The following is a 17,051-nucleotide window of genomic DNA, read 5'->3' on the forward strand; positions in this document are numbered from 1 at the left end:
AACCAGGAGGGTCAAGTTTCAGTTGTAAAACTGATGTTTCCAGCAAGACTGTCTCCTTGCATCAAATCTCTGCTGTGAAAGCATCCTCCAGCTGATCAGTACCAGCTGGCACGGAAGGGGAAAGAGGAAACACTACTTGTGGCAAAGTACCATATGGCACAGATCTTACCTCCACTTTAGAAACACTTCTCAGTGCTGGGATTAATGGGACCCTGGCAGGATGAGCATACCCTCAGACCCCTATGGTACATTCACTAACTGTAATTTATGATAAATCACAGGAGAAACCTGTGATTAAACCGAGTCTGCACTGAGCTCCCCATGTCTTTAGCAAAGAATGAGACGATACTTCTGAGTTATTACAATGTGTAGAATGAACTTTTATTTTCATTCATCCTTCATTAATACCATACAATTATATAGCAATATTTGGAAAAAAAAAATCTTGAAATAATTTAAAACAGAAGGCACAGAAAACCAAACCCAACTATTCTGCTACAAGAGAAAGGGGAAAAATGATTTGAGAAGTGAATTTATTCTGAAAAGTTTTATCGCTAGATATTCTGATCAAAAGCTACAGCACACAGAAACAAAACTGCACAGTTTAAGCTAACCCATGCTTTTGTTACATTTAACGTATAAAAGGAAAAAAAGTCTAAAAATATTTTTTGCAGGATTTTGAATGAAAAGTGTAATTTTTAAAATAAAAAACACTAAATCTAGTACATATGTCAAAAACTTCCCTACAAAAGCCTACACACTAAGATGTACTTCACAAAAAAGTTTGCATTAAGGGAAAAGCATACAGTTAAACACCATCTGGGGATGGGAGAAAACTGGTTCTTAAATCAGTTAAGAGTATCAAATAAATTTGGTGTTTGCTTCAGAAACAAGGATTCTCACTACGGTAATATACTGGAGAGGACATTCTTTTGTATTTTAACATTATGAAATTAAACCAACAGTATACATTACAGAGAGGAATCAAACCATTCATATGAGATTTTTAACTTTTTTTTTTTTCTTGCAAAAGAGTAACTTTATTTCTTTTGAAAACAAAGCTACTGGAATTAATGACATGCGATAATATGCCCCGATATTATACCAGCTAAGTTTGAAAATAAAGTTCATGCTTCACAATTGAAATATGCTGTGACTCTCAAATACATTCTCTGGTAATTAATAATACAATACAGAGGTCATTCATAAAATCAGTTCAGGTTGGGAACCTGGTTTATAAATGAAGCTCTTTTCAAATATTGAGAACACTGACAACACACAGGGTTAGCTCCAGGTCAGCACATTCCTTGCTGTGCTCCACCCCCCTTTTCTTAAACAAGTGGGTGCTTAGCCTGCAAATATCATGGAAAGGCAAAGTCTAGAAGTTACAGGTTGGTTTGTAAAAATACTAAATACAATCAAAGACAAACAGTATTACTGACAACTTAATAGCAGGTGCTCTCTAAAGGAAAAAAAAATATCCTGAAATGCAAAAGAGATCTTTTCAGCATTTGATATCAAGGCATTTGCACATTTGTCAGGAGGTGACAGACAGTAAAAGTGAACTTTGCAGCTTACTTTGCAGTTGGACTTGAAATCAAAGAGCTTTCCATCTAGCCTGCTCACCTGTAAACCATAACGTATGGTTTCTTAATAGCTTGCTTTTATCCCTGGAAATAATTCTCTCATTTAGAAAGTACAAGTCAAAGTATTGTTTCCACACTTGAATAAAGAGAGCTGACAACTACAATAGAAACGGTAAAAATGATCTTCATAAAAATGTTCATCAAAATTCTCTGACATAGCAAAACATTCATTTGTAAAGTAAAGTCTAATACTGCAAGCCATTCACTCAAAGGCGACCTTGGGCACATGTATCCTTGCCAGCATTGCAACGGGAATTGCTTCCATATTTCTTGTCATTATAGGGTACAAACTCTGTAATATATTAAAGTTTCCTAACAAAGAGTCCAATTATTGCACTTTATAAAAATTCTAGTAATATCAGGCTTTTGTCCTACTTTTCTATGAACATTGATGCCCTGCAAGAAAAATTTGGGGGACCAAGTAATTTTTGATGAGTAAGATGGAATACTTGAATCAGTCCGAAATATGGAATCGAGAATGGGAAGGCTTACGAAATGAAGAGATGCAACCTTTGGAAACAGGTTTTGGTTCATAGCAGCAGGCATGTGTCATTCTGGTACTGACACACGTCCTCTTTGCCGCGAAGAGCGGGCACATGAATGTTACGTTTATATATCACGACTCAACTTGAGGACTTTGCAGAGAAACCCAAAGAACCGCTAAATTCTTCTGCTGACCCTACAAGCCTGATGGGAAAAGCTCAATGACAGCCATACTGGAGTGGGGGTTTCTCTGTGAGCTCAAATATATTTGCATTTGTGTCAGCAATAGATACAGCGAACAGAAATAGCTATTTTAGGATGGCAAAATAGGTAGAGTAAGTCTGAGAGGCCTGAAAAAAAGGAAAATACAGCAGTTTTGGCCCTGCTTTTAACCAGCTGTATCAATAGGGAAAAAAAGATAGAGATTTTTGTGCCAGCTATCTAGAAAAAGACGCTGCTTGAACCGAAGTGATTCACAACTCTATATGAGGCTTCCAGGCCAGCAAATCACAGTTAAAGTCACTTTGTTCCTCTGCTCCTTCAGCATGGGAACGAGTGCAGAATGACTCATTCCAACCGTGGATAGTCCATTTACAGCAACAATCATATCACCACACCTAAAAAACACAAGAAGAAAAAAAAACACATTATGAGTCCCGCTCTGCAGTAAGTAGCACACACCAACAAACAGCACTTCACTGCTGGGGTGGTAGGTTTGCATGAGGCTGGAGAGCGTAGCTAAAAATCCCAAAGCAGTTCAATTTGAAGTCTGTCCTACTACTGAAAGATGCTCCTGCTCATTGCAGGAGTGTTAGACTAGGTAACTTCTAAAAGGTTCCTTCCAACTTCCAGCTATTCTAGGATTCTCTGAAACTCATCCGGGAAATTCCCAAATCACTCTATTTCAATTCTAATACCAAGATAATTCTGCGTTAAGAGCTGACCTGTATAGAAACACGAGAAAAGAGATTTGGAAAGACCTAATAGAGTCAAGAGAAGATGAGATAGCATGTGCATGACAGAAGCATTTCTGTTTGTTTGTGTGGATTATGACACATTTACACCAAACATGCCTTTACTGTAGGAGGTGTAAGTAAAGATACTTATGGTTACCAACCAACCACATTCCAACTACGAACCTTGTTTTCAGTGGTTTATGATTTTGTCAAATATAACCATTTGGCTTGAAATCTCTCTCAGCAGATGGTTCAACTGAGAATTGCAGCATCTCTGCATTTTGAAATGGGTAACAGAAATTTTGAGGGTGCCATTTGCTGGCCCTGAGAAAACTGACCTTGAAGGGTTAAGTTCTGGTTTTTAAAACCTCAGAGAAATTTCAAATATGGACCCAATTTCTTTCTGTACTGACCATGTCCCATCTCTAGACACCTCTGCTTTGCAACTTGAGTGTGTGACATTCCCCAGAGTAGTCAAATGTGACTTGGAGATCAAACAGGACTTTTCCTGAAACTGATCCACTCAAGTATTGAAAGCACCAAAATGGATGGCAAGAAGATGCTCTCCTGAGCTTTCCCTACGGCAGAGCCGAGGAAGAGGAAGCAGAGTTACCAACACCAGTCAAACGTGCACTCCAAAGTCCTCTTCTGCCTGAACCAAGGGACCCCATCACCCAAACTGCAGTGCTACCGTTCACTTCAGTACATCCCACAGCCTTTCCGATGAAGTCATTTTGCCTTCTATAAAATCACACCAGACAGATCATGTAAGCAGAAAACTGTCTAAACGATTGAACTGTGAAGTTATTTACTCCCTTCCTCTCCAGCCTAACATTTAGATAATTAAAACAAAACAGAACAGCTTTAGAAGAGACCTGCCCCACAATAACTCACGGTGAGGGTTCTAAGGGGCTCTCCCTTGTTGATGGCCCATTTTTGAGTCCGCATTTTCAGTGGAACAGTACATTTGTAAAGACAGTATTATATCACATTATCACACAAGAGCATCTTTTCCATATGTTACAAGGGGACAAATGTGATCACAATGATTCTTCCACTCTTCTTAGGAATGATGCTTGAACTTCCTTTTGTGTGAAGACCTCTAGTTATTAAGCCCCCAACGTGAAATTATTTAATTTGGGTTGAACTAAGATCTTTAATTTAATCCGAACTGTTCCACAGTTGGAAAAAAAATCGTAATTTTGTGTTCAGCCAAGTTATTTTTTTCATTTATTTATTTAGTCACTGAACTGAAAAATCAATTACTGTCAAGGCTCTAGGCCTAAGTACATTCTTTTCTTAAGTCACTTTGTAAGAAAATCTGCATGTAAAATTCATGCCACAAAACTTCAAGTTGCATATTCTTGACTGCCACCTTCACAAAAAATCAAGTTTATGAACAAGAGAACCTTTAATGGGAATTTTAAGTCCTAGTTCTGAACTAATCCTACATGAGGCTAAGACATATATCTGGATACTGGACCTGGAGGCTGCATCCAAATGTAATGTGTAAGTAAAATCATATAACCTTTAATGTCACAAGGGACCTCAGGAGGTCTATAGCCCAACCTTGCGCTGCAAGCAAGGTCAGTTGTAAGATCTGACCAGGACTCTCAGGGGTTTACCTAGTAGGGTCTCAGAAACCTCCAAGGGCAGAGACCATGCAATTTATGTTACTGCCTGACCATCCTCATGGGGAAATACTTTCTTCTTATAGCCAGTCTCAAAGCTCTTTTGTGCAATTTGTGCCCATTGTCACGCATCCTCTCACCCTGCACCACTGAAAAGCCTGGGCTCTGTCTCCTTGATAATCTCCAGGTAAGTACTGGAACGGGTTTTGGCTGCCCCTGAAGCCTTCTCCTTGCAGGGCAAGTGCTCCAGCTCCACCATCTCGGGCTTCTGCTGAACTTGCTTCATTTATCAGTGAACTTCCTGCCAACTAATGACAGGGTAATGCCATGGGGACTTGGTTCCTTAACAATATTTTCAGAAATCTTTATCACTTGCTTTCTTGCCCTTCTATTAAAGCAGCAGCACTCATCTTCAGTACCAGTTTCCAGCAGTGGCTTCAGAAGGCTATGTGAAAGGACAAAGCAGTTTTGCCCACTTTGCAGAAGTTAAGTTCTAACTTTTAGCTGTTCTATAGGAAGACAAAAGCTAGCTAGCTCTGCACATATACACTGCCCATTGTCTCCTGGCTGAAAGAAGAGTTCGACAGGAGACAGCAGGTGACATCACCAGCACAGCTGGGGAGGAGCACAGGAGATGCCATCACCTCTGAGAGATGCCCCTTCCCCAGCAGAAAAACCCTGTTACTTCCCTGCATCCCACTCATCAAGGAGGCAAAGCACTACAGGGCTGCACCATCCAGCAGCACAAGATGCTACAGCGTACTTCCTTAAGCAATTAGTTGCACATAACTGTTTAAAAGTGCTTTATTATTGTTGCTGTTATTACTATTTTTATTATTTCTACCATTGTTACTTTGGCTTACTTTAATCTTCCATCAAAGTAGGCAGGAGTTCCAAGAACAATTGTTTTAATGAAGAAAGGCTGGTTTGTGTGGTTCTCCTCATAGCCACCGACGATGCTGAAGCCCCAGCTCCCTAAATTGCTCCGCCGCAGCACCACGTCATGGCAGCTATGCAGGCAGCTGTGGAATGGAAGCACAGGATAACAAGAGAAAAAGCCATGTATAGCCTTACAGTAGGCACAACATCTGCTGTCTCATCATTACCACTGCACCAAGAGTGGAAGAGAAAGGGAGGGATGGTGATTAGACCTCTGTTCCCAGAGTAATTTTGCAATAATCAAACCAATTACCGAAAAAGCCTCACAATCTTGAGACAGGAAAGTGTCTTAAAAGAAATAACACAGTGCTAGAATAATTACTTAAACACAGTCAACTCTGCAAACTGACAGTAATAGAACTGCATTTTAGGAATTTCACAGGTGGCAACAATGTGGGTGAAAAATCCATACCTGATGTGTTCAGCTTGCAAGTCAAAAATGCAGAGCATTTGTCTTCCACCCCCATTCAGTTTAAGCTTTTTCTACTTTAAGTAAAAATTAAAAATCCATGCACAATCTTCATTACCTCTGAACTGATTCACCACCAGTAATGACAATATAAATGACTAACCATTTTATTACACAGAATGTAAATAATTCAGATCACACTTCACTAACTGTACTGCTATGTTATCAGCCCTAGTGAAAATTAATTCTCGCCAATGAAGTTGGCAATGACTGTAATTTAAAAAAAACCAAACAAATCTACATAGAAATTAACTTTTTGTCAAAAAGACACCAAGTTCTTTACTGTTGTTCAACACTGCTTTAAAGCCCCATGCAGAGCATAATGTGAGGAGCCATACACGGGCATCTGTAGCATAGAAGAAATAAACCACCAGGTAAGAAATAAACCGCTGCTAAAGCATGAAAAGGAGCCATTTACTGAGATTACTCATTAATACTTTAATAGAAGATAAATTAATTGACAGTTAAACTCAGAAAAAGAGAAACCTCTGGAGGGCCAATGCATGGTTGTGTTATCTTCAGTTGCATTCTGCTCCCAGTCTGACTGGTTCTTGTTGTGGTTTTACACTTTAAGTACAGACCTGGCAAATTCATCAGAGGGAAAGGAATTAACCTGTATGCCCTGACTGAAGTTAACAACTCTACTAGCTGTAGTAGGAACTCTTCTTGATAGCAAGTGATGCCAGAATGAGATTATAGCTGCAGCCTCAAGAGAGTGAGGAGTACAAATGATGTCCAGCAGATTGCAGAGTAGTTAAGGGGAGGGAGCTTGCTGCAAACGTCTAAGAGTTTCTGTGTTTGGCAGAGATGGTAGTGGGTTCTTGAGAAAAAACAATGTGAGCCTATAGTTACATGGCAACAGTCTTGGCACAGGACATGTCAAGAATCTGTAAGAATGGCCAAAATCTGATGCAATATTCTGAAGTGAACTATTTGGCCTCATAAACTTAGGTAGCAGATTAGCAAAGAGACAGATGGATATACACTTTGTGGTTTTATTAGTAATTGCTCTGGTTTTAGATATTCTACAGAAAGTTACAGTACAATAAAACAAAAAAAAGATTAATTGTGCCTGAACAGAACATTCCACATGGGTAGTTACTATGGTTTGTGAAGGGATAAATCCAGTCTATTAATCTTTGAGTTTCCTAAGGAAACACCGCTCCTGTTCACAGCCTGCTTCCTAAGCACACTGCCAACTGCATATAGCTGAGATGGTCAAGCAGAAATAAGGGCAGATGTGCTGCAACTAAGAAGGTCTCTGCTTCTTTATGTCTCTCACGGGACTTAGCTTACAACAGCTAAGTAAGTACTTTATTGATTAATTCCGTACCTCGGAAGTCCCAGCCACATGACCCACGACGGTGACCAGCTGGCATCGTATTCATTTTCACTGATGGTACTCAACTGTTCTTCAGTAGCCTGGGGCTGTTCTTCTACAATCTGGACTTCCAGGGCTTTCAGGGCAACTACTGAAGAGGCAGCACTAGCCTTCAGCATGGCCACCGCCTCGCTGTGACTCAGGTTGGTCAGATCAATGCCGTTGATGTTCAGCAGCACATCACCTGTGCAAAGATGCGAGGGAGAGCACATCAGTCTGACAGTCCTGCCCACCCACAGCACCTCCCACACCAGGGTTTCATTCCAAACTGGACTCTTGGGACCTAAGACAGTCTTAACTAACAGACTGGGAATGCGAATAGCTCTGAAGCCTTATATTGTCAGTTTGAAACTTTAACGTACTGAGCTTTTATCAAGCTGGATCAGTGTTTATTTCCACATAACACGCCAAATACTGTGACTCCTATGTATACTGCCCTGAAAATCTGGAATAGAAATTAACTAAGGACCTCACCAGTTTGGCTGCAACTAATACTGCAGATGCCATGACACAGCTGTCTCCAGACATGGATCTTGGGTTCATTCTAACTTTAAAAGTGAAGGAAGAATGATGGCAGGAACAATGCAGGCACATCAAAGTAACCAATTATTGTACAGGTAAGGTTGCACAGAGTGCTTTAATTCATCTGGTTTTAACAACTTGTTACTTGGGAGAAGAAAATGGAATTCAAAATCTACTGGAAAGTTTAGTACAAAACCCAGTTAATTCAAAGACAGAAATGGAACCTCTCTACAAAGATAATTTGGAAAGAGTCAAAGCCAGGAAAAAAATTTCCACAATTTTAGCCTTATGTTTTTTAAAAGCCTCAGGATAAAACCAAAAATGTTATTAACTATCCAGTGGCAGACTCCTTTTCCACACAATGTCTCACCAATGAAAGCCAGAAAAACCAAAGCAAAAGTGCAAACACCCAGGTCACATTTGGAATGAGACTCAGTTTTTAGAAGATTTTCCTCCCAGTAGCTTCTGTGGCTACTTTAATGTTACACAATGGAAGAACAATAGTGATTCTTCTACCAAGTGTGTTTTTCATAGTAGTACAGAAAAAGAAAGCATACCTGCTGGTGTGTGGGTGTAAATCTCCCTTTCTCAGAAGCAAAGAAGGATGCTCCCACACTGTTCTTTTAAATGTACAATCTGTGAAGTTTTTTTCCTAAATTTCTTTTCTGAAACATTCTCTAATTCTGTGAACTGTCTCAGAAGATCTCAGAGATCCCATAGGCAGTCTTTGATTCACATATGACATAATATATTTTAATGATCAAATCCTTTGCTATCAATTATGCAGGACTGCCTTCACCTAAGCTGAGCCTAACCTGCACCTCCCCGTTCCCTTTTACAAAGCCAAGGAACAAGGGCAGGTGTTGCAGCACCCCTGAAGACCAGCAAGTTCATGCTATCCCAGAGGACAAGAAAGCTTTTGGGAACCGGGATCAACATTGATGTAGCTCTTAGGGTAAACTCTGTGTGGGTGAGCTGTGGCCTATCATCAGAGCTTCTCTGCTGTTCAGATACTACACTGAGGAGGAGAAATTCCTTGGACAGAGGTGTGGTCCAATCCACTAAATTAAACACAAAACCAGGGTGTGTGTGCATCACACCAGACCCCCAGCTCAGGGGACTACCATCAGCTGTAAAGAATTTAACCATACATTTCCTGATCTTATCCACTTCCCCTGCTATCATGCTGTAAACATCCCCTTCCTATGAAAGGTGAAAGTGCAACACTAAATACTGTATTTCCATTACTGAATCGTGGAGAAAAACATCCATAAGCATTTCCCTACATCTGCGAGAAGACTTTTTGACACCACCTGACTCCAGAGAATGCAGTGATCAAAAAGCAATCAGAGGTAGCCATGCCACCAGGGAAGCCAAACCCCACCTCGTTTAATCCTGCCGTCTCTTGCCAAACACCCGTGAGGCTGCACACTTGTCACAAAGATGGGCAGTTCGCCACTTTTGCTGCCTCTGCCTCCTGCCACTGTCATTCCCAGAGATTCATGTGGTTCTTTTTTCACAGTAATGTGCTTTTCTTGGCATGTAACACACTGGGAGAGATCCTGTTTAATAGGGATAAAAAGCATTTTTAAAACTAAGGAAAAAACCCAAGCAAACCAAAACAAAAAACCAGAACACAACAACTAAATGCACGCCAAACCCACGCTTTGACACTTTAATGGAACAGTTTAAAAGGACTAAGTAGAAGAAACCAGCTTTGGCTGGATTTCTTCCAGGTCAGATCCTTGCCCCCTCAAAAAAAAAAACCCCAAAATCACCAACAAAAACCCCATGGATGTAGATACTTAAACACAGATAGAAAGTTTGTAAAGGCCCATCTTGAAAATCCCACTCTAGTTTTTCTGAACATCCTACACTGGAACAGGCTAAATTTTAGGACTGCACTACAAAACCATATGGTCAACACTCTGCAGACAAACCAGTAACAAATCTTTTTGATGTCTTGGTGAACATCAGCATTACTTCATTTGTCAGTAGAATATGCCCCAGAACTACAAAGAAGCTGCTAAGAAATGAAAACATGATGACAATAAGAGACCCTTTAAAGCCCTTATGCATCATGTTCTCTTTTGCAGCTAGTATGTAGAACCTCCCAGAGCACAAACTAAGGCCAATTGATGCTAATGGCTTGTAATGGGTACCTTGGGCAGCCTTCCTAATGATTATAATGAAGACTCAAGCTTGAAACAAGAAGAGATCCTGTATTAAATTTTCCGACAACTGAATGAAGTTCAGTCTGTATTTAGTTCTGCCAAATGAAAAAGATCTGAACCTAAATCAAAGTAAATTTTATTTGCTGAAGCCTTTCCCTCAGGCTATTAAGCGAAAGATTCAAACCACTGCACATACACCTGTAGTAGCATCTTAAATTAACAGAATACTTGCAAGGAATCCAAAATAATGAAAGAAGTAAGCTGGGATATTCTTCAAAGTGTATCTATGTATATATTCCCCTGCCTTCTCTTGGAAAATGACAACATTGTCTTCTTTGACCTCCAGTGCCATGTGCTCCTTCGGACTGGCTCTGCTCCACATATACACATTAATCATGGAAGTAGCTACATGTAAACACACCATAGCTTATAAAAACAGTTCATTCCTAAGGCTTCAGGCTTTAGAACTGGCTGCTGCCACACAATCATATAAACATATTTTAAGCCGCAAGGCTTCTAAGCCAACTACAAGTCAATGAGAGAAAGATAAATGATACAAAACATGAGAAACGTCCTCTTGCTGTTACATGGGACTTCCCATTTTCAAAGAGCCCACAGATAGCATTGATCCACGAGGGAAATCCACTCATCCAACTTTGGAACCATGGTAAGAGTACAACCCATGCTGGCACATGCAAAGTTGGTTCACACTCTGACATCAATGAACTAATCGTTGTGTAGGTATGGCCCCGCACTGTGGCAAGTACCCACAGCCATGGTTTTAAGGAGCCTCACCTTTGTCCCTCAGGAGGAAAACAACCTTCCTAGAGCCTCATTCGTTCTTTTCTGAAATGATCCCCGCTTTTAAAAGAAAATATTACTAATGCACGTAAATTATCCTAACAGAAGTACGACAATAAATAGTAAAGCAAATAGAGTGGACAGGAGCAAAGGTGGATTTGTTGACATGGTCAACATAACAATTATTTCACAAAGTCAACTTCTTAAGAGTGAGAAGTTGTATTTTTTCTAATTACAAGAACATCTCAGGCACAGGCTCTATTTCTGCAGCTCTTCCAAATAATTTGATACTAGCTTCATGAAAGTCTCTTCATTTTGCCTTTCTCTCCCTGCTTGAGACCCTGCAGTACTCATCAGTCTTGTAGCCAGGACGGTGGACTCATGAAGGAGATGACACATCCCTCCAACATGCTCTTCATATGCTGGATGGTGGGCTCCTTCCTGGTTGCAGCCAGCACAGCAGCAACAAAAACCGTAACATTCTTGAATGACAGCCCTTCCATGAAGGAGTAACACCAGCCACTGTCTTAGACAAGGTCTAACTACAGCTGTATGAGCCCACAGAACTTGCTTCTTTCACTGTAGTCAGCAAATCAAAAAACATACTGAGAACCTGTTTCGTATCTTTTGTTCCTACTCCAGACATGATGCAGCACTTGAGTACTTGGAAGTCATCACCATTGTTTAATTAATTAGATTAAAAAGAAGACATAATCCTTTCTTCTAGCTTTGCCTTGCTACACACACCACCACATGAGTAAATGAGTATTTATTCCTTTCAGAAGGAGAAGCACCAACCTTATGTGAGTTAGGTCTGCTGTGAAACAGCTGCTGGGACTGGTGTTGGTGTGAGCTGCTGCTGTGAGTCCCGGTGTCTCGGATAATACTGACTGTCTGTGACTTCAGGGGTCTAGAGATGATCAAGTTCACTCTCTCCCCACTAGCCTGTTGAGTACATTAGGTCATCAAACGTCATCAAGTTTGATAGGATACTGATTGTTAGAAAGGGAGGAAAACATATGACAGAATGCAAAACCAGACAACAGAAGACTTTGTTTTCCAGTTCCTTTATAGACTGCACAGTCTCTTACTTGCTTCTTTTTGCAATTCCCCCTGGAATGGAAGGGAAATTAACACTCTTCCTTCTCCTCTGATGTCACCTTTACATCAGCTGAAAATCCTTTGTCAAAAGGACCATTTCTCACTTTGTGTTACAAAGCTTCAAATATTAAAATTCACCCCATTCGATTTGCAGCCTCTGAACTTCAGCAACACACAGCAATAAATGGAAGAAATGCCTATGTGATAGCCCCAAGATCTGCAGATTTTGATCAAAAGCTCTGACCGCATCTGGTACTTCCCAAAGACACTTGCAAGAACAATGATACACATGAGCATACCATCATACTCTGGATTTTGGGGAATCCTGGGAGGCTCCAGTCTGGAGTTACCAGATGTTAAATAAAACATCAATTCTTTTTATTGCTGCAAAGCCACACCTTAAAAGGTAAAAGTTATGCGATATGAAATTCTGATCACTGTTTACAAAAATTGGGAAACTAAAATTACAATTCCCAAGATCGTTGTTATTTTAATTTCACTGCAAGGAAAACTCTTGAAATGACTCCTGGAACAAGTATTTATTACTCATTTGTATCAGAGTTCTCTATGTGGTGCTTTAAGCAAGGATGACCAGACTGCAGAAACGTACTACTGGTATATTCCAACTTTCCTAAAAACAGAGCCATTTTCACCAACATCCCATCAGCAGGAAGTAGCAGTGCTGCATCTGTTTCCTTACAGACTGGAAGAAAGGCATGGAGTAAATGTTTTCCTGTGGGGACACAGAAGGGTCATATGTCACACTGCATCAAGCTTTGGGTAATATTCGTGTCCGGAACATAGCCAGACATTGGAAACAGCCCTTTTTTGAACACTCAGAAAATGAGCTGTAACATGCAGAACTCATGGAAAACCTATATTTGACTTATCAGCTGCTACCTATTGACTCTACGGTCTGACAAATTACTTTCTTGTTTTAACTCAATCCCATGCACAGGCAAATCAATAAAAACCAAAGCCCACTTCTATAGAGCTTACTGAGAGACTAAAATACAATACATACATAAACAGAATAATAATAATCCTGGTTTTTTTTTTCTTCCCTGCTAAGCAATAGGCTACAATAGGCTACTCTCCTCGCTCACATGAGCTGTCTTCTAATCTTCAGGCTGCATTCCAGGGAAGACTAATGCATTTTTCACTTCTGAGGGGGTGAAGTTCATCTGGTAGGTGCCAAAGCAGATCCTGTTCTTCACTATTATTTTCAGAACATAAATCACTGTAAATTACATTGACACAGGCTTTTAGGCCTCACACAAGCTGCTCTGCCTAGGAACAGACTCCAGCCCAGGCTTTGCCCAAGAAATAAAGCTGAGCTAAGGGCTCAGGCAGGGAAAGCAAATTACCTGTATAACCTGAGCAGCAAGCTCCGGTGTGCCGTGCTTCAAGTCGTGTCCATTAATGGCCAGCACGCGGTCATTACTGCAGAGCCTGCCGTCCTGAGCAGCCAAGCCCCCTTCCAAAAGGTCGAGGATGAAAACTCCTGGCTCATCTGTTCTGCGCACCAGCTTGATGCCGAGCTGCTCGCTCGAGTCGCGCTTGTGCAGGGTCACCTGGAAGCTGTCGTCCCGCCCGGAGCCCGGCACGTCCGCGTGGGTGTGCGTGCGGCTGCCGAACCGCCGCTCCCGCAGCACCGTCAGGTGCAGCACCGAGCACGGCTGCGACAGCACGGCTCGAGCGTGGTTGTGGGACACGTTGCTTATGTCAAAGCTATTGACCTGCAAACAACAGCAGCAAAAAAAGGTCACAGTGATGTTTTCGTATGTTTAGCTGTTCCTGGTTATGGAAATAAGCCCTTTCCAAAGTAAATGCACTCACTGCAAAACCAGCCTTGGAGCAACCTACATGTCTGACCCTACTAGGCTTCCTCTCTTGTCCTTCCATTCTCTCCTGCAAACTCACATTGGATGCTCAATCTACACATTTTTATTTTTAGGTTGGAAAAGATCCTCAACATCATCAAGTCCACATGTTAACCCAGCACTGCCAACTCCACCACTAAACCATGTCTCCAAGTTCCACACCTACATGTCTAAACAGCTCCAGGGATGGTAACTCCACCACTTCCCTGGGCAGCCAGTTCCAGTGCTTAACAACCCTTTTGTGAAGAAATTTTTCCTCATATCCAACCTAAGCTTCCCCTAGCACTGTTTTAGGCCTTTTCCCACAAAGGTGACAACATGTCCTCAAAAGTTAACACCCTCTGCCATCTGTCCTCTTAGTCTCCTATACTTGTCTTCCTTAGATCTTTACACTGTTTGCTCCCCAGGAGAAGAACACGGCATGTACTTTCAGTGCCAAGCCCAGCATCACTTAAAACTGCAACATAATAGCTATAAAAAGAATGCATCCAAATCTCTGAAGAAAGCTTGTGTGTTACAATGCGCCATACTTGCATTTTGTGAAAAAAACATTTAAAAAAACTGAAATCCAGAATAATGAAATTGCTTCATTAAGACAGTAGAAAAAAGGTAGTTGTACTAATTCTCAAGTCTTAACATGAACTTAGATTTTCCACAGACTTCAACTAGGTCAGAGTTTCAGACTTATAACCTGTACCACACAAAATCCAGTTGTAAATGAAAAACAGATTTAACTTTCTCTACCTACAACTAAGAATTGTGTTTGTTGTATGGCCCACTGATACAAAGATCAGTAACCTTCAGTCATGTCCTGCACTGTAAAAATAAGAACTGACAGTGCAATGAGATTTGGCAGAAAAGACGAACATGAAAAAAATTCAGCACAAAAGCTGTGTTTGCCTTGTTTTGTAAAAAACGGTTTAAAGTCAACACTAGAATTTCATCCTTAGCATGTATTATTGAGCCTTGGTGGAGGAACCCCTGCCCCCCAATTTCAGCAGATAGAAACTAACACCAAATGGTCTATACTGATTGATGTGCCTTACCTAAGCCTTTCAATACTCCCCATTGCAACCTAAGTAAAAACAAGCATGCAGCTTCTCACCATCTAATAGCAATATTAAAATTTTTTAAATATATGAAGTAATGTACAACAGCTGCCACATTTACATCACACATCTGAGCTCAGGGGCTCCCAGAAGTCTGTGCCAAACCATTTGGCTGCGGTGGTTTCCAAATGGTAAAGGGGTACTGCCCCCTCCCTGAGCCACCGCCAGCCCAAAACCCAGCACAAAGCCATAGCTGCTGGCAGCACCATGAGCTCAGACAGAACCACGGTGGTGTCCTGCTCTGCTACTGCCCTGAGACAGGTTGTAAACCTTGGGCAGAGGGAAAAGAGGCATAGCTAGGAGAAATAACATTTAGAGCTGCCTCCTGCAAAGACCACTAGGGCTCATCCAGCAAAACCCTTAAATTAAATCCATTTTTATTTTTAACTGTAGTTAGCTGAAGTAAAGACGTAAAATATAGGAGCACTCAAAGGGCAAAGAAGAATATATGCAATAAAATGTAATTCTTCTTTCTAAAAGGCAGTTTAAAATTTCAGAATACAACAGCCTTATCACTTCTTGGGGAAAGAGATTCTCATTAGGACATGCTTCACATGAATTACAGTCACAGTCCAGCACAAAAAAGCGACAATTTGTAGAGCACTTGGAAAATGTTAGGCACCTATCTGTACCTTGCAGACAACACAAGCTTTTATGTAGCTGTTACTAAATGCTGTTCCCACAGCTCTTAAAAGGATAATACTTCTTGTCTGACTGGGCAAGAAAATGCTGTTTCATCTCACAGTCCTTTCTGGCTCTTTCTTTTAGACCTTTACAGCTCATAAAAGCCCTGGAAAACATTTTCAGAAATATCCAACCAAAGTGTGCATGCTGAGCTGCACCTAAGTGCACCTAATTACAGATGGCAGAGATTGAACCTGATCATTTTAATACAACAGCTCAGCACCTGCACAGGTAAATTCAAAGAAATAAAGCTATTCTAGCTCCCCTAAAAATTTACGTTTTGCCCTCTGTACCTCTCCCTTGGCATGAGAGGACGACTCTCATGGACACCCACTTAGCATCTGACAGCCACACTGCCAGGATGTTGATAGGGAAGACTCACTGCAGTTCGTAAATTCCTATTTACAGTCAATTCACTGCCATTTATGGCTTTGGAAACTGTAACTGACACCTGCCCAAACAGCAGGAATTTCCAAAGCTTCACTGGAACTCAAGCTCCCTATTCTGCCAAACAAGTAGAGCCCTTAGTATAAAAGTAAATGAGGCAGCATTCAATCAGTGTCTGCAATTACTTGTTGAAAAGGCAACATCTTGGAAACCTCTTGGGTTGTTTTCTTGGCCAGCCACTATGCTTACACTCCAAGAGAGGAAAAAGGCACATTTCTCAAAAGAGACTTTATTTTCTGAAGTGCAAACTGATTTCCTTCCAAGGATAACTACTGTATTTAAGCTACTTCTATCGGCTTGATTTCAAAACAGTGAAATGAAGAAGGCTTACAACTACATTTGGACTGATCTTAGGCTGCCAGATCAAAACTGAAGTAATTTTGAATTGACAATAATATATTTGTTTCAGGTGGAATGATTAAAAATAGAAGCTGGATGACTGTTTTGTTTATGCAGCATGCAGTTACTGTCATTCTGAAGTGTCCTATAAACAACCCCTTCCCCAAATATAAAAATTTAAACTTCAAAATTAATAGAATTTTATCTTTTTCTACTGCCTGTGGCTAATTACTTAAAACCAAAACAAAAATACACAATCAATCAAAACCAACTTACATTTTGTTTATTTTTTTTCTTTAAACACTTACAGCACCTGGCTTTAAATCATTCCATTGAAGGCTATCACTGAGTCTTTTATACATACTGAAAGATGCCGGTCAACTGCCTCGGCTTTTGGAAGGCAAGAGTGAAGCCAGATTAAAATAACAGTTTAGATGAAGCCAGCCTTACAATCCACAAATTGCTTTTTACATAGGACAAGTTACG

General features: G+C 40.7%; 1 protein-coding gene across 4 annotated transcripts in view; it reads right to left on the reverse strand.

The window, feature by feature from the left end:
* Positions 1–356: 356 nt before the first annotated feature.
* Positions 357–17,051, reverse strand: part of LNX2 (ligand of numb-protein X 2) — a 59,531-nt gene continuing 42,836 nt past the window's right edge. For all 4 annotated transcript variants that reach the window (XM_039565689.1, XM_039565696.1, XM_010400263.4 and 1 more), the window contains 6 exons: positions 13,471–13,842; positions 11,801–11,947; positions 9,412–9,589; positions 7,458–7,689; positions 5,580–5,738; positions 357–2,746 (listed from right to left, as the gene is read on the reverse strand). In XM_039565689.1, coding sequence (XP_039421623.1) covers positions 2,611–2,746; positions 5,580–5,738; positions 7,458–7,689; positions 9,412–9,589; positions 11,801–11,947; positions 13,471–13,842 — 1,224 coding nt within the window. In that variant the 3' untranslated portion in view covers positions 357–2,610. The remainder of the gene's footprint in view (positions 2,747–5,579; positions 5,739–7,457; positions 7,690–9,411; positions 9,590–11,800; positions 11,948–13,470; positions 13,843–17,051) is intronic.

This window comes from Corvus cornix, chromosome 1 (assembly GCF_000738735.6).
Source record: "Corvus cornix cornix isolate S_Up_H32 chromosome 1, ASM73873v5, whole genome shotgun sequence".
Lineage (NCBI taxonomy): Eukaryota > Metazoa > Chordata > Aves > Passeriformes > Corvidae > Corvus > Corvus cornix.